General features: G+C 40.2%; 1 protein-coding gene across 5 annotated transcripts in view; it reads right to left on the bottom strand.

Annotated features, from left to right (window-relative positions):
* The window catches only part of NHSL2 (NHS like 2), a 290614-nt gene that overhangs the window by 86002 nt on the left and 185237 nt on the right, over nucleotides 1-19375 (bottom strand). Inside the window, exon 1 of one of the 5 annotated variants that reach the window (XM_075184584.1) lies at nucleotides 12483-13086. The exons of the other annotated variants lie outside the window; for them this stretch is intronic. Within the exon in view, the coding sequence (XP_075040685.1) occupies nucleotides 12483-12519 (37 nt within the window). The 5' untranslated portion in view covers nucleotides 12520-13086. Of the gene's footprint in view, nucleotides 1-12482; nucleotides 13087-19375 lie in introns of those variants that run through there. 5 annotated transcript variants of the gene reach the window in all.

Consider the following 19375-nt stretch of genomic DNA (forward strand, 5'->3'; position numbering starts at 1 on the left):
CAGCAGCACCCACAGCAGCAGCAGCACCCACAGCAGCAGCAGCACCCTCAGCAGCAGCAGCACCCACAGCAGCAGCAGCACCCACAGCAGCAGCAGCACCCTCAGCAGCAGCAGCACCCACAGCAGCAGCAGCACCCACAGTAGCAGCAGCAGCAGGACCGAAGAGGAGTTACGCTGACGTCGCGAGCGGAGGACCTAGACCAGGTAAGACCCCAGTGGGGACCACCCCTCCCGGGCCCACGCCCGCATCCTATCGGACACTCTTTACCCGGGCCCAGGGCCTTCTGCCGGCGTCCATTAAGTCTGCCTTTCCATTTGGTAGCTCCCGTTAGACCCAATAGGGCACCAGGCCCTGAGTAGATTCCCTAGGGCGCGAGGCCCTCAGGTCACCCCTGGGCTTTAGGCCCTGCCTTGGAAGTCTGTCTTTGTTCCCTCTCTCCCTTTTCCTAACCGTATCACCCTTGGGGCAGAGTAGGACAAGAACACACACACTCTGCTTTGATATTACACTTTTCCGTGTTAATAGTGTCCTGGGTATTGTACTGTGCAATTGAGTATTGTATTGTGAGTATTGTACTGTCAATTGAGTATTGTATTGTGAGTATTGTACTGTCAATTGAGTATTGTATTGGGGGGTATTGTACGGTCTAGTGGGCGGTTGGGGCGTGTTGTGTCTCCCTGCAGGGGTCGGAAAGTGGTGTGTTGGGACTGATCGCCGGGTGGACTCAACTCGTTCCCGAGCCGGTAAGTATTGTCTATCCCCTTTCCCTTCCCCCTTCCGTGTAGGCCCTGGTGGGGCAGATCCTTGGGCGGCGGTGTGGCACGACTTCTTCGCGGGCTGGGAGAGATCCAGGTCTCCCTCGGTGCCTTGGAAGTAGTGTAGCACAGCCCTTCTGAGTTCCGAGGGCGGTTCGGGCATTCCGCGGTTCCACTGGGGCAGTACAGCCCTGCCCTGGTGAGTTCCGGGGTTGGTCACAGCCGTCCACGGTTCCATTGGGGTGTCTGGCCTGAGTTCCGGCAAGGTTGCCTGACGGTTCCAGGGCAGACGGTGCCTCGTGGGGTAAAACGGAGTCCGCCCGCACGCCGGCAGGAGACTGACGGTTCTGGGTGGGGACTGTGATACCTCGCGGCGCACCGCCGGCGGAGTGAGTCTTGTCCCCACACTTGTGGCCCTCCCCAGAGGGGAGTAGGGAGTTCGGGCGAGAACGTTCTCTACCCCGAACTCTTGGAGCCGCGTGGCTTGGCCAGAATAAAACGGAGAGTCGCCAAGCGGGGCTGAGTAACCCTCTAGTCCTGGGCGGCATTCCGGACACCCCCTTCCACTTCCCCCATTGTTTTCGTGCCTCTGTTCCTCTCGCACGCAGGAGGGACCGTGACTGCAGCAGAAGCCTCCTGCACTTGACGGGTTCCGCCCATAGCGACCCTCGGGATCAGGTGAGAACCTTTCCCCATTACAGGGGATCCTTTGAGACGTTCTTCGGGAGTACCGCTCTCACACCAGCTAACACTGAGATTTATTGAAATTTGCTGCACTACAAATGTACTGCTTTCATCAGCTTGAGGCAGGATATGTTACAGAGAGGGGAAAATGGTGTGCATAAATGTGACCCTTCCTTATGTTTGCAACACCCTCCTACTGATTATTTCAGGACAAGGAGTCCCTGATGAAGAAGGTTCTGTTTAATAAAGCATTCAAAAACCACAGAAAATCTAATACTGAAAAGTATTTGTCAAATACATTCTTGGAATTAACACGATAACCCTAGCATCTCTTCCAGTATCCATGGAAACTGTGCAGTCTGAATATATGCCCACTTATATCTATACACTTAGATTGTATAAACATGTCACTCTTCACAGCCTTTCTCTTGTACAGGAGAATTAAGTAATAATTAGAGTCTGTGCTGTGCTCAAATAATCTCACACACTCAGAAATACATAACTAAAACTGTTCTATGCTACCAGCATATCGGTTTAATGTATAGGCAGGCAACGTTTTCTAGGTACATCTGTAAATGGAAATATCCAATCATTTGGAGGCAATTCAATGCATAAAAGCTTGCAGACATGGTCAAGAGTTTCAATTGTTGTTCAGACCAAACACCAGAATGGGGAAAAAATGTGCTCTACATGAATTTGGAATGATGGCTTATGCCAGACAGGGTGGTTTGAGTATCTCAAAAACTGAGAGTTTTTAGAGTGTACAGAGAATGGTGCTCAAAGCAAAAGATATCTAGTGAGTGACAGATCTTTGAAAAAATTGCATTGTTAATGAGATCAGAGGAGAATAACAAGACTGAAGGCAAGAGTAACTCAAATAACCATGCGTTACAACAATGGTGTGCAGAAGAATGTCTCTGAGTGCACAGCATGTTGAACCTTGAATTGGAAGGGCTGCATCAGCAGAATACTAAACCATGTTCCACTCCTGTGAGCTGAGAACAGGAAACTGGTGCTACAGTGGACACAAGCTCAACAAAACTGAACAGTTGAAGATAGGAAAAACATTGCCTGATCTGCGGAAGCTTGGTATCTGCCGTGACATACAGATGGTAGGGTCAGAATTTGGCATAAAGATCATGGGTCCATGGCAGATGGTGGAATGGGTGGTCTACAGCTTAAATATTCAGCCAAATAATCTGCAGCAACTGAGCAGTGCTAAGTCAATATGGACCAGAATCTCTAAGAATGTTTCCAGTACCTTGCTGATTCCATTGCACCTAGAGTGTACAAGAAATGCGTACCTAATAAAATAACCACTGAATGTATATCTTATAGCAACAATAATTCTAGAAATATAAATAAATCAATGTGCAACATAAAATGCAGCAAAATACAAGAAGTGGCCACTTTATTAGACACAACTGCCCTTCCTATGATTTCTTAATCAGTGAAGATCATTTATGAACCACAAAAGTGCAGACCTGCACCACAAATACTGTTTTGTAACATCATGAGTTTGCATTTGCCTAAGTGTGTCTAGAGTTATGGGAAAGTACATAGATATGTGGGCCAAACTGTCAGGATCTGCAGATTGCAAATGTTTTCATTGGTTTAAGGACAGAGTTGTGCTGATCTGTTCCTTGCTAAGTGTGAATTAGGCACAAAAGCACTGAAGTGCAAAAACAAGATTTTATTTTGCAGGAAGGGATCATTTAAATGAGATAAATAGTTGGATATGTATAATTTCAGGGCATTCCCTGCTTTGCAGAAAGGTGCACAGCTTTCTCCTCCACTGAGGTCCCAGAGAACAGGCCTCATCCATCAGGATGCATTTTGTACCATGCAGTTCCACCTCTACAGAAAAGCAAATTTCTAGGTGCATTTTCGACCAATGTAATAAAAAGCTTCAAACACAGAAAAGTGACAAATGCAACAAGGACACTGTGGATGTCCACTGACACTCATGAATAATTTAAACCAGAGATGCAGCTAAACCAAGTAGTATTGGCAACGGTTGGCTGGGCTGTGGGTTAGGGGGACACCTGCTTTTTTTTGGACTAAAATTTGCAAGCCAGCCCGAGTATTGTAGGAGAAAAACTGAAAAGCATAAAAACTGAAAATGTAATGTAAAGTAGTGGTCATAAAGTGATAGTAAGTTAGATTTTGATGTTGTTTTTACTGTTTCCACCCTGTGCAGAGCATTCACCAACCTGCAAAACTGGGCACAGATTATTTTCCAAAGCTACCAAAGACCATCACCATACAAATGTGCTTGGCCCACATAAAAAAAACAAGTCCGCAGATTTTATATATGACCCTCAGTGACAGCATGCTATGTGCAGACTTTGCTGTTTAACCCTTATGCTGGCAGGGTTCTATGCCAATTTTACACCTCAGGGTCCACACCATTTTTCCATTTACTTTGTGCAGGCTTGGCCAGGAAGACTACTTTTTTACTGTACTCAAGCAAACGTGATATTGTTTTTTCTTTCTGTTTATTGTTACGCTGACAGTCAGTACACAAACTCACAAAACTAGTAGGCGGAGGTCTTCACCTTTAGCAGCCGCCTTTCCCATAGAGCTTTATATGCTCACCGGTACTCAGATGCCCCCAGGACTTATCTCCAGATGTAGTGTGAGTTTGTGATACTAAACTGTAGCGGCAGGCAAGGAGGCAGCGTAGATGGCAGTGGATGGTTAAATGAAAGCCAAGGTCAGGGGTCACTTGCCATCAGAAATAAACAGGAAACACGCCAAGGGTCGGGGTCACGAGCAATATAGCGAGGTCCTAGGCACAGGCAAGATTAATCCGGGTCACAGGCAAAGAGGCAAATCCAAGGTACAGGCAGGGGTCATACACGGCAAAGACAATCCAAAAGGGTTATACACCAACAGCACAGAGCAGGTTGCAGGCAGAAAACTGGGAGCTATAACCGGCAGGGAGGCTAAGCCCTCCCTGCCTTAAATACCAAATGTGACCAATCAGAGCCTAGGTCTGAAATTGCCCTCAGCCTATGCCTAATTAATAAATTAATTAATAATCAGCCCACAGGCTTGTTTGACATACTGCGCACGCACCCGGTTGCCCCATAGTGCCGGGACACGGCGCTGAAGTGACGTCCCGGTCGTCATAGCGACGGCCGGGACGCAGGTAATATTCAACTATATTATAAATGTTACGAGCCGCGGCGGTGCCCAGCCGCCGCGGCTCGTAACATTTATAATATAGTTGAATAAATTTCTTGTTAATTCACTAAATGAAATCAATCAGTGTAATATACCCCTCCTTTTATTCCGTGACTTGTGTTTGCTGGTGTTTGCTGGGATACCAAATATTTTTGCTTTTTTGGATGTTTTATCTGTGTTTCGGCTAATAATAAAATATATGTATGTCTGTGTGTGTGTATTTTATGCATTTTTTGTTACAAGTTTGTTACTTGGATGTTATAGACATGATTTAACACCGAGACACGGTGGTAGAGATGGTATTTGAACCTTGCTAGACCCAGATAATTTACCACGCAGGAAACACCAGTGACAAAAACTGTTGTTTGAATTGGTTACATGGGCATATATATATAGCCTCCCTAAAACTATTGCTTGTCCACGCATAGCTATCATAACAACTGCTCTTAGATTGTCCAGGTGGTGAGTGAAAGTTATTAATATTGACAGTAGCAAGCTGTGACACTCTCTTAAATGAGGGTGGCTGTGTCAGTTATTGAGAAGAGGCAAATAATGGCACCATTCCCTTTGTTAAGAAAGCATTGGCTGATGTGTAACTGAGTAATCCTTGAAGGAGAGGGTTGGCAAGTGTTGGCCTGTGGGGCAAACACAAGTAGTTGACACAGGCTCTTGTAAGTACATGCTAAATGATAAATGGATGTGGCCAAACACTGTATGTATGAGGAAGCAGGAGCTGGAAGATGAGACTATAGTCAGACTAAGACAATGGTGCAGGATTAAAGGGCTCAAAGAAGAGTATGGTATCGATTCACTTTGTCTAATGAAAAAGTTTATGTCAGCGACGCTCTGTGACTCTCACTCAAACTGCCTTGGATTTTACAGAAGATTGGAGTTGCTTGTGAAACCATTAACTTTTGCAAAGAACCTGAAGCTAAGAAAAGTAATTTGAAAAGTGGTTGTTACAACTGATGAGCAGGAACAGTTGAGGGGATAATTTAGAGTTACAATATATACTAGATAATGTTGTTGACACGAATATTTATTTATTTTTGTTGCATGTAACTCTATGTTAAAACTATACTATGAAAAAATGAGTGATTATTTAATTAACTGTGCAACCTAACAAATTGGACTTAAAAGAGAGAAAATAATCTCTAATAATAATATTCTTGGATATATTAAAGTTATTTATTTGACTATTTGATTCATTTCGAGTTAATTCAAATATATTTTATCATCTACAAGTTTGTTATAGGAGAGCCTGTTAATATTGATTGCTTATGTATTAGTACACAGACTGCCTCCTGTGACATTGACATCACCAGTGTTTACTGCTTTCACCACAGACACCTTTATGATGCAGGAAAACAGCGATCTCTACAAGACTGATTTTCCTATGTATGTAATTAGCAATCAGGTGTCCAGGAGAATACCTGTGTGTTACTTACCTGTGACCCAGGTGCTCCCCTACTCACAACAGTTCTATATTGGCAAGACATAATAATTAGATAATTAAGATATAAATCATAATGGTTAATCATTTTCTATGAACATCATATATCAAAATTGTGCATATCCAGAATATGTCCAGAATATTTTGCCAAGGAACCCAATAATAATTGTAATATTATTATCATTTAAACAAATACTTTTCTTACATAGAATATCATACATTTCATTGATTAATTCTGCCAGAAATAATTGTATTAAAGCCTATAATAAATAATAAAATGACATTTGTATTATGGGTGCTCTGTCTGTTATAACATTTTAAAAATATTTTTTTTAAAGTTTTATATGTAAATAAATAAAATATGCATTTCCTGAAGATGTGAGACATCTGCAAAATAAGATTTTATTTTATTTACACAATCGGCCTCTACACACAAATTTAAAAAAATATGTTTATGTGAACCATACCTTTGATTGCAATAATGGCACATAGCACTGTAGAATAGCGTTTCATAAACATAATGAGATTATGGCAGTAATACAACAACTTATGCTAGGATACATCTACTACAAGTGTCAATATACAGTATACTATAGAACTACCTATCCATGGGAATCTGTTACAATGAGCCACTGTCTAAGTATAAATCAAGATACTACAGAGTGAGATACTACCACTTCTGGAAATGACCCAAATATTTCTACAATGTACTGGTATGACCTCTTCTTGATTAATGAGATTACATGGGACCATTCATTTTATGCAATGTCCTGTCTACACATATTTCACTCCTCTTGTTCATGTCCTTTTTGCTTTTATTGACTATGATCAAACTATATATATATATATATATATATATATATATATATATATATCTATATATATATTATATGCCCCAAAAACAAAAACATACTAATAGGTTAATTGGCTGCTATCAAAATTGATCCTAGTCTCGCCTCTCTGTCTGTCTCCCTCTCTCTCTGTCTGTCTGTCTGTCTGTCTGTGTGTATGTTGGTGAATTTAGACTGTAAGCTTCAATGGGGCAGGGACTGATGTGAATGAGTTCTCTGTACAGCGCCGCGGAACTAGCGGCGCTATATAAATAAATGATGATGATGATGATGATGATGCCCCAATACTGAATGTGTCTTGCCTGTGTGTTCCTGCACTTTAGATTTATTTATACACCATAATTCTCCTGTATCTTGTTTTATGCACTCTTTTCCCTGTATTTTGTATGCCTGCTCATATCTTGTCTTTACTGCCCTCTGGGTCTTGTCTGTTTGTCCTCCTTGTATCTTGCCTGTGGTCCCCTTCCACTCCTCTGTCTTGTCTGTGTCCCTCTCCTTGTCTCATATGTTGCTCTCTCATCCCTGTGTATTGGTTTTTTTCCACCTCTTCCCTTGTGTTTTGTCTTTGTCCCCTGCCCTCATTCTTTGTCCCCTCAGGTCTGCACCTTTCTGTTTCTTTATTATGTCCCCCTTTCTACCTGCGCTTCCTCTCTGGCCCCATCAGGGTTTTATTCTTTGAACACTCTCTTTGCCTGTTCTCCTCTTCTCCACTCCTGTTACTGTCTGTGTTCCTCTCTCCCCCCTGGTTTTTGTCTGTGCTCCCTGTCCCACACTCTAGCAGTTTTTGTCTGTGCCTTTCTCTCCTTTTCCTGGTTGATGTCCCATAGTTCCTGCCTCCCTGTTTATGTCTCCCTCCTTGCTTCTTTACCCACCATGCTCCCGGGTCTGTGGCCCTATACATTGTCTCTTTTACGTGACATTGATTAAGTTACATAAAACATATCTTTCTTATGCTTCCAACAAGGAAGTGTTAAGGGTATGGACAACAAGTGCCTGAATTTTGGGCAAAGTGCAAAGCTGTGTGTGATTTGAATTTTGTGCCTAAAGCATTATATTACCCTTAAATCAGGGACTCACTCTTACTGAGTCTATATTTCCTTTATTGACAGTTATATGTCTGTGCTAGCTTAGCTTAGAAGAGAAAAAGCAAACTATTAAAAGCTAGGAAATTTAAATAGCGATTGAAGGCAAAACCCATTTTTTTACTGTACCTTTTTTTCTGTCTGATATTTTATACTTCCATGATAACATCATTGCACATGTACTTATGGTGCCATCTCACATATTTATTTTTTTTGCTTATTTTTTTTAGACCTGTTTGACATAAATCATTTTTGTACAATGTTCTTCATAATTAAGTCTCTTTGTGGGTGAGACTTATATGCATTCCAGCACTAAAGCCCATTCCCAAAGTTAGAGTATCTTGGTCCCTGAGGCAGAGCCATCTGTTCATGTCCATGATGGCAGAGAAACGGGGAAAGGGGGAACTGTGCTATGGACGAACATACAGAGAAGAACGGCGTTCCAAAGTCAGAGTCATATATAGAAATGTTAGTGCTTGGGGCAGGAAGTAAAAATGATGTTTCCTAGCCCTAAACTGTAATTAAATTAAAAGTACAGTTTCCTTATCCAATGTCCTCTCCAGCTTTGCACCCTTTGTGGTTGCCCCTCTGGAACAGCCCTAGTTACGGTCTTGTCCAAAGTATCCCTGCTCACTATTTCATATGCCATGTTGTTGCCATGGTAGTCCCATGACACATAGCAACCTGTAAATCAACAATAGCAGCTTAAAAAGAAAGTAAGAAGGAAACATCATGGGCTAGATTTACTAAGCTGCGGGTTTGAAAAAGTGGGGATGTTGCCTATAGCAACCAATCAGATTCTAGCTTTCATTTATTTAGTACCTTCTACAAAATGATAGCTAGAATCTGATTGGTTGCTATAGGCAACATCCCCACTTTTTCAAACCCGCAACTTAATAAATCTAGCCCCATGTGTCTTCTTACAGTAAGCCAGAGTAGTTTGTTTTTAAAAAACACATTATGTTTTCCATGAGATTGGATCATTAAATATTTAGAAATGTTTAACTATAATGCAACATAAATGGATTCCATTGATAAAGCTTGGAAGTAGGGAATTTCTGACTTATAAATTATTATTATTTATATAGTACTGCCGTATTGTACATATAATATGTAATTATTCACATCAGTCCCCCCTGCCCCATTGGAGCTTACATTCTGAATTCCCTAACACACACACACATACATACATTACGGTCCATTTTTTTGTCAGAAGGCAAAAAGCTACCAGTATGTTTTTACAGTCTGGGAGGAAACCCAACAAGCAGAGGGGGGACATATAGAAGGGGATAGAGCATAGAACTGGTACAAAAAAAAATCACTTTATTTTGCGTAGCTACCTCCATTATGGTGACCTCTTTTTTCCAGATTATGTAACCTAGGAATAACTGTGGTGCCTGGATCACTAAAACCTATTTCATCATCATCATCAGCTTATGTGTTCTTTTTTTGTCAAAGGGTGAAAGGGGGCACTAAACCAGTATGTTGCCTAAGGCCCTATAGGATCTAAATCAGTTTCTGGTGCACCCCTTCAAACAATGCTAAAAGTGTTGGATGATGATAGCTAGCAATAGGCACTGTTACTGAAAATACTAATGCTGCTCCTATCAAAAAGTATCCATCTATGAAAAGTTAAAGAAGCACAATAAGCACCTTTGCTGCCAAACTGGGTAAGTCTAATAAGAATGTGAACTGTAAGTTTGTAATATCAAAGAATGATAGGATATAAATGTGCTACTTCGATGCACACAGCAATGTTATAGCCATTTTTGCAGAGTGTTAGCGCTGCGGTGCTCCTGGAGAGGATTCTGAACTCTATCTCTTACTCTAATACTAGTTCTTACCCTGTCAGGTTCTTCTTACTGACAGCCGGTCTTCTCTCCTCCACGCGATTTTTGTCCGATATGTACTACTCGGCGTCTTCTTCCAGCCAGGTGAGTCAGATGAACCGCAATTGAAAATGCAGATGTCACTCGGTCACTTCCGGCACCTTGCCTAGTCATGTATAATGCTTGTTTCCAACGCGTTTCGTACAATAGGATTTTGTCAAGGATACTCTCTCATGTGGGGGGGCGGCCTTCCCAATGGCGTTTCCCCCAATATCTTTACTGATTAAAAACTTGTGTTAAAACTTCATGCTAAAAGTGTGCCATCTTCACCCATCTATGTCTATCAATAATCTCACTCTGAGGGGTGAATGTATCAAGCCGAGAGTTTCTGGCAGGTTTGAAAAGTGGAGATGTTGCCTATAGCAACCAATAAGATTCTGACTATCATTTTGTAGCATGTACTAAATAAGTGAGAGCTAAAATCTGATTGGTTGCTATAGGCAACATTTCCACTTTTCAAACCCGCTGGAAACTCTCAGCTTAATACATTTACCCCTGAAAGTCAATCTGAATGCCCTAAGTTCTCCCATCAACTGGTGCAAATTTCTGCTCCTCTGCAAATGCCACTATCTTGCTCCATAAGCCTATGTGCTCTAACCAAAATCTAGGCACACTACCAGGATTTTGCACTGTGCCTCAGCTGTTTGAGTTTTATAAATAACCTCAATATTGTGTACAGACACATTGACAAGTTGATAAATGCTGATTATTTTTGGATACATAAGTTGAAGAAAAAAATATGAAAACAATTAACAATCAAAAAAGAGTAAAGGGCAGGGGGTATGTCAGGACAGCGGGGCAGTTATTGAGATAATTCTTCAGTCTAAGTATATTTCAGTGACTTTATTTATCCTATGTTTTTGGACCATGAGATAAAAACGTATGCATCTTATGGCATGAAGTTAAAAGCATCGCTGTACATTTACAACAACGGAGTGCTTTCCTTTTATTCTATTATCTTTGTTGCTCCTTTTCTTTACTATGGTAACTGCACTGTACTTTTGTAATTTCAATCTGCTGCCAGGTTCTGTAATCTGGAGAAGAGGAGAGGTACCGCACCTTCTCTACATCTCCCAAGCACCTTACCCTGCAATATATTGAATTTACACGTTGTCCTATAGACTATTTTTAGGTTTTATATAACTACACACTGATGCTTGTGATTTTCTCATTAGAGAAACCAGGACAACAGGACAAGTTAGATGTATGAGTGTATGTGTCTTATGACCTGAAAATCATATATACAAACAGTATATATATATATATATATATATATATATATATATATATATATATATATGACAAAATGCTACAAATTACATCTAATGAGGAAATACGTCAGTGTAAAACAGATCTATGTATTATATGTGTCCTTTACTTTAACAATCTATGTAGCCCAGTAAGAAGCTTGAAGTATTGCTATGGCAACAGAACTTGACACTTTTCACTGACATCCTGCTTAAGTGATGTCATTGTAGATGAGCTAAACATGCCACCCACTATTCATTCCATGTGTTTGAGTGCAAGCAACAGTGGCTTAGTAAGATTAAACAGATCTACTATAGCAAACAAGTAGTTAATTTACACAAACACATTATTTACTGCCAAAAAGGACTTATTGATCCATGGTAGCAATATCTGTATTGAAGCATATAAGAGTTTTATATAACTTAACAGACAGTAGGATCGTTGCAGAATTATTACAACACCTCGCTTGAAGTAATATATGGCAGTTAATCATATTTGGAGATCTTAATACAGTATAACTCTCATGTATCCAGCATATTCTCACTGAGATGAATATTGTGTTTCTATAACAGTGCCCAAAACACCACAGATACAGGTTACAAACTAAGCAGATATTTACTTACCATTTGTTTATCAAAAATTGAGTGAAATGCATTATGCAATATCATTTCTCTTTACTGCTGTATTCTCAAAACTCACAATTAAAATACTTTATATATATCTCAGGTGTCTGCTACACCAGATATGCAACATACAGCATGCCATTGATTTTATTTGAACGTATATATTCTTATATTTTCTCTGAATAAAATAAATAAATACATATATACAAGCTTATTTCTTAACAAAAATTACATAAACTTATCTTGATATATTATCAATACATTATCAGTTTGTAATAACACGTTTTTGTGCGTGTGCTGTGCAACCCAACTATTTGGCAATAGAACTTGTTCATATGACAATTATACCAATTTCTCAAAATTGAGCTTTTGTAACTAAGCATCTATTTTCGATTAATTATCATAGAAATGCATATTAACTATTATTTCTCCTGGCTTTATGAAGCAAACATGTTACCCCCATATGCTTGCAATATTCTGTGCATTGTGATTTGTAATTAGGCATAGCAGACGTAATGATTCTGAGGATACCTAGGTATGCACAGCTTGATTTGTTGTAAGTTTTTTTTTATTAAGCAAATGATAACTAATATATGAAATTTTCTATTGTGAAATCCAATCAATACAATTATTAGAATGTATATGTAATTATGTCTTATTTATTGTATGTCATACGATTGCTAGCTCTTGGGGAGACAGACTCTTACCTTTGCCACGTGAGAGACTTGTTAATGCTTTATCCATCCTTTTAGATACCTACTAAATCCAAAAGTCTTGTAGTATTTAAAAATTCCAAAGGTTTTCCCACAGCTCCCAGTCCACTGCTCTTCCTTCAACTGTTTTAGCTTCCAAAGATAGATCCCCAAAAGGAGGATCCTGTTAGGAAGGGCAGCTGTTCAAATGTGCATCCTTCTCTCTCCTGTGCTTACTGATAGACAGGGGTGGATGGATAGATAGATAGACAGACAGAAGATGATAACAAGATAAGAAATAAAGGACTACGGCATATGGTATGTACATCCATTTAAATATAGTGATGTATAAGGAAAGAGAACAAATACATAAGGCATGTATGAATGAGTACAGCTACACTCCAGCAAACATTTTGCAGTGCTGTCCACTCGGTTTCCTGTCTCAATGTTACCATTTGGCCATAAACCTTCTGTAAAGATCCAGTGACCCTATAAATCCTTGTGTTCTGTAGGACTCTTCCAGGGTCAGGCCCTTGTTGAACAACAGACATTAGCTGAGATCAGATGCACAGAGGCAGGGAAAGTCTTCTATATGTATTTACTGCACTTTGTGTGACTGTCTTCTCTGAACATCAGTCCTGCTTTCTGAGAGCGGCTAGAGGGATATTTCAAGCGCATAGAGAAATCATGGGGGGAGGAGAGGAAGGGAGCAGGAACCTGGTGTTTTATTAAACGTCTCTCCTAACTATTGTTTCCCCCTCCCTATGTTTCCTTCCTTCACATAACGTAGCATTTTCCTCCAGTGTGATAAAGCCTCACACAAAGCTCAGTTTCCAATATATGGTGACCTCTTTTTTCCAGATTATACATTGCAGGCTTTATGATGATATATGTTGATATCTCTTGCAATGAACAATTGTTCTTGTGAAATATCGAAACATTAATCACTTGTAGGCAAAATACTAAATTAGCATCTTTCAGCTTTCTCATATCCAGAAACCACAAAAGTACCTTACACTTGTGGAACTATCCCCCAGTGTAGCGGGTATTATATACCTCATGTAATAGAACTTGGAGATGAAAATGGATACAATGACATATAGAATGTTGAATGCTATATAAGGCCAATTGGACCATCTAGACATCCAATTTCATTTTCCTTTCTATTTATGTTATTAGTTTAATGCTTGTTCACTATAAGCAATTCTGTACAGTAAAATGTTGGTGGCTCAAAATGCAATGTACAATTTCCATGCTACCCACATATAGAATGATGGCTACTAGCCTGGTGAGCATGTCCAAATGAGTTGCTCAGGAATCAAATGTCCATTCAGTAGCATACTAAGGGCTAGATTTACTAAGCTGCAGGTTTGAAAAAGTGGGGATGTTGCCTATAGCAACCAATCAGATTCTAGCTGTCATTTTGTAGAAAGTACTAAATAAATGAAAGCTAGAATCTGATTGGTTGCTTTAGGCAACATCCCCACTTTTTCAAACCCGCAGCTTAGTAAATATACCCCTAAGTTTGCATAGACTAATCCATAGGGCTCTTTAGTGCATTTTAACATGGACAATTTTTTCCCCCACATCATTGCACAATCAGCAAGCATTGTTATACAAGTGCTTCCTCTCACACTTTGAAAGCTGCAAAAACACATTATATAGCTTCATTATAGCTCATTAGTTATATCATTTTCATTAATTGCCTCATTTGTACATAGGTGAGAATTCACAACGAATTCCATTGCAGCATTTGAAATGTTTCTAGTTATCTATTCTCAACAAATAAACCAAATTCTAATATCATTAGGAAGAAGGGAAACTATCAAGATTCGAATTTAAAGGTGTTGTTTAAAAAGAAATAAATTGTCAATTGTAGATTAGTTAATTATAAAGTACAGTAATATATTGTTTTTATTATTTTGTTGTGACTTGCGATGCTTTTCCTGCTCACATTTTAACTACACACAGCAGAATTAATTTACAAAGCACAAAAGAGCAAAGGAGCAGCTTTGGTAACTGTGCGTTTCTTGCACCAATGTGCCTACATCTCAACAAATGCACACAGCTTTGCAGTGTTGAAGAAGCTTGCACAAGCTAAAGGGAGGTGTTAAGTGCAGTGTGGACGTTTTTTGCTAAGTACAGAGAAGACGCAAATGCGTACCTACTTTTGCAGATTTCATATTGCAGGATAAACAAAATTGAAACGAGCTTAAGGGATGGTGAGGACATATACACTATGAACCTCATTTAGAGTCGGACGCAAAGTCTGTTTTAGGCGCAAGTGTCCAAGATGCCCGATCTGTCAATTCCTCTGTCCCTCTCCCTATTGGTTGGAGTTTTGGCTCCAAAGTTTTAAAAGGCACCTCCTCCCTGTTGTCAGTGCCTGATCTTCATGTACCTTCCATGGGTTCCTGGCTTCAGCTCTATTCCTCCAAAGAGCTGACTATCTACTCGCTGTATTGCTGCTCCTCAATTCCAGTGAACCTGCTGACTGCTGAATTGTATTCCTGCCGCAATCCTAATGGTAAACAGTAGTCCGCAGAGCTGACACTCTAAAGCGCTTCTTCTCTGTTTCTGCATAACCTGCTGGCTATACCCTGCAACCTACCATCGCTATTCGTGAGTAACCTACTGACTGCTTAATTGTATACCTGCCGTCATCCTAGTGGTAAACAGTCGTCCGCAGAGCTGACACTCTACACCGCTTCTTCTCTGTTTCTGCATAACCTGCTGGCTATACCCTGCAACATATCATCGCTATTCGTGAGTAACCTGCTGACTGCTGAATTGTATTCCTGCCGCCACCCTAGTGGCAAACAGTCGTCCGCAGAGCTGACACTCTACGCCGCTTCTTCTCTGTTTCTGCATAACCTGCTGGCTATACCCTGCAACATATCATCGCTATTCATGAGTAACCTGTTGACTGCTGATTTGTATTCCTGCCGCCATCCTAGTGGTAAACAGTCGTCCGCAGAGCTGACACTCTACAGCGCTTCTTCCCTGTTCCTGCATAACCTGCTGGCTATACCCTGCAACTTATCATCAGTGCTATTCGTGATTAACCTACTTACTCTTGTGGCTTGTCTCCCTATTATCTCGACTGGTCGCTTCCAGTAAGGCCTGCGACCTGCAAGTAGGTGCAGCTAAGTCCAAACCAACTTGCTGCTGGTCCCTGGTGAATACCTCCTCCTTGTTAGACTCCGAGCCTTACTGGGAGTTGTATTAGTTTCAGGCTGGTTCCCGTTCCTTACCATTCCTGCTGCAGAATTGTGACGTGGACCCGTGACAGGTATCTTTTTGCTGTACAAAAGGGCACATAGACATTTTCACTCAACAAAAGGAGTTGAATTTTGCACCGGCTCAGAATAGGCGATCTTCAGGTCTTGTCCTTTACTTTTAGTAAGACACATATTTCTCCTTCATGTTGTATTTTGGCCAAGAAGTGCATATTTTAGTGCCCTCCGAGCAATTTTATAAAACCATTCATGCACATTAAAATGATACATAATAAATTGTCCCAATGTCACCTGTCTCTCGTGACTTATTTAGGCTATAGATGAGGCAGAGTTAGATTTAAAGAAAGGGGTAGTACTAATGGGGTAGAAGGTTATATTGTGATATGTACATTTAGAAAGTGCACTTCTTCAGATTTTTCTGCTTCAACACACACACACTTCGAATTTGCAACAGCTTCTATCGAGAGTGGAGAGTAGGTATGTACCTTGAAGCAGATGTACATTAAAGGTATTTTCCATCCAAAATAATGATGTGACTCAACAAATCCCTTTTGACCACCCCCATAATTATTTTCTTTATACTGTGCTATAGCTGCCGATTCCAATGCCAAACTGAGCAGTGTGAAGACACTGCACATTGCTCAGCTGTCAGCTCCCAGACTATTTGGAAGTGATCTGACAAATCTGCAGACTAGTATTTTTCTATAGCTCCCCTACTTCTCTAATACAATGTAATCTGCTACTTGTGATAACACATTATAGAAGCAACTAGCAAATATAGAATGTAACCATAACAATGTTGCAGGGAGCAGCATGGAAATGCAGGTCTGCAGACCTGTCAAATCATTTCCATACAGACTGTTACTATGGAGTTGAACGATGTGCATTGTCTTCTAGATTAATAAATTGCAATTTTTGCATTTAACGTTAATTTATTTATGATTTTTTTTATTTTTGGGAAAAGCAGTACAAAATACAAGTCATACACTTAGACCAAATAATTAGTGTAGATATATTGGCAAACAACAGAAATACAACTGAACAATAAATAACAAAGTGTCCGGGTGACATGGGTAATAGGAAAAGGAATATACATAGTGAAAGCAACAGTGTAGTACCACTATGTGGGGTGTGGAATGGGGTGGGGGTCCAGGGGCAGGTGTCGAGGGGGGGCTGGGCTAAGGCAGATGTAGGAGGTTCCAGGGAATGAAGCATCATGGTAAGTATACCAGGGGTCCCATATTTTGTTGGTTACTTATGCAGTTATTATATATGTATTTTGCTTAGATTTCTGTTTCCCCCATTAAAAGCAATTGGGACTTTGGAGAGCTGCAATGTATTTTATCGATTTAAATGTAAGTGGTGAAAAATTATTTTTGTTTCCATGGTTGAAGTTGGTTGCACTGCATTTCTGGGATAAAAGATCTATCAAAAAGTTAATAAGTAGAAGTAGCAACTTTTTAAAGAGGGCATTTCACACATATTAATTTGTTCCTTTGATAAAATGTAAACCTGATTACCTAAGTATTGCCTCTTTTTCTGTATTGCAGAACCATAGGACTTTACTCTAGGGTGACCTGGCACACCCATTGTTCCTGAGCATTGCACCCAATATCCCAGTGGGTTCTGTTACTACTCCCAGACAACTTCACTCGATTGGCTAAAATGCTGCTCTTAACCCATAAGATTAAGTAGTCACTAAGCTGTCAAGCCTGAGAATGTTTCCATCTTACATCATGCTCCTAGTCCTACAAAAGAGCAAATAGCTAACAGCATAATATTATATCAATATATTAGCATATGGCATCTCTCAGCATTGTAATAATAAGAAAAGAAAGAAAACAGCAACATAGATAGCAGTGCAAACATCTAGCACCCATGGTAGATAGCTTTGGAATCAGGCATGCATTCTACAGGAACAAAAGGGCATATTTTTCATAGGGTGAAAAGCTCTGCCTTATACATCTCCTGCAATGGGGAACATCTGTGAAACACTGTGTACAGCAATTTGGAACATATCCAGAAATTGGGATGGATCCCTGGGCGATATATGGGCAGATATTTTTAAGGACGGAATCTTTATGCAATATACCGTCAGCACTTGAGGGGGGAATCGTTGTGCAATATGTGGCATTGTGCACTGCATTAATTTAACACCTTTTTATTTTCTCTTTATTTTTATTGTTATGTTAATGGGTACAGGCTAAAGGGCAGATTGGCCAAAATATAGATAGAAGCAGCACATGTTTTTGGACTTTTACGGGTGCAGAGCTAAGTAAGAGCCACATCACCTTCACACTTGCATATCTACAAGTTATGCTATTATTGGGCAGCACAGTGCCTTAGTGGTTAGCACGTCTGCTTCACAGCACTGGGATCATGAGTTCAATTCCTAACCATGTTCTTACCTGTATGGAGTTCGGATGTTCTCCCCGTGGTTACGTGCATTTCTTCTGGGTGCTACAGTTTCCTCCCATACTCCAAAACCATGCTAGTAGGTTAATTGGCCGCTACTAAATTGAGATTAGTCTCTCTCGGTCTGTGGGTGTGTATGTTAGGGAGTAAGCTCCAATGGGGCAGGGAGTGATGTGAGTTCTCTCTATAGTGCTGCGGAATTAATGGCACTATATAAATAGATGATTATTATACTACTATAAATTACAGTTGCCAAAGCACAGATTTTGGGGCTGTAAAAGGCATCAAATCTTATACTCTCAATATTACTATTACCTTTCGAGAAATGTTGCTACAACATAATAATGCTATAAGTAAATATAGCTAGTTAAGTGCCTTATATGCATGTGTCATTTTTCTTTATCATTCCACAAATCATTATATCCTTTTAAAAATGTCTTTGGATGTTGCAAAAAAAAATATCTGCCAATTACACAGACACAGACTCAAAGCACTCAGCATGTCATGTGAAAGAGGAGTGGGAAGGGGGAAGAGGAGGATTTTACAGTACATAGAGCAGACAGAGCTTAGAGGAGCATTCCAAAGCCTCTCTGCTAATTTCATCATGTGATATGTGACTGTGGTTGCCATGGTAGTCCATGACACTGTGCAGAACAAGGACTGTAAATCATTAATAGCAGGCTGAAGAAACAAACCAATGAGAAATGGGAAATACCAAGATCTTTCTTATAGCCTGCCACAATGATTTATGGTAATAAAAACACACCTCATGTTTTTCATCAGATTTCTCCTTTAACACCTTTTTAACCCCAGCCAAACATAATCATTATCAACTATTTATATAACACCAAGCACCACTTATTCCGTAGCACTGTACAGAGAACTCACTCACATAAGTCCCTGCCCCCATTGGTGCTTAAAGTGTAAATTACCTGATAAACACATACACACACACAGACACACAGACACACACACACACACACACACACACACACACACACACACACACAGAGGGGGAGACTAGGGTCAATTTGATAGCAGCACTATTTGAGCCAAGATTAGACACTGTAAGCTCAACACCCTACTTTGAACTTGTATGATAACTTGCATTATAATGAATTTAATAAGCTTGTAGACAAACTCTTATATAATTCTTCAGCAGCGTCCAGGGCAGACAAGGTCAAAGAATAAGAAGAACCACAAGTAACAGTGCACCCAGGAACATTACCCATGAGCATGCACAATTCAGCCTGA

Source organism: Mixophyes fleayi, chromosome 9 (assembly GCF_038048845.1).
Source record: "Mixophyes fleayi isolate aMixFle1 chromosome 9, aMixFle1.hap1, whole genome shotgun sequence".
In the NCBI taxonomy this organism is placed as follows: Eukaryota; Metazoa; Chordata; class Amphibia; order Anura; family Limnodynastidae; genus Mixophyes; species Mixophyes fleayi.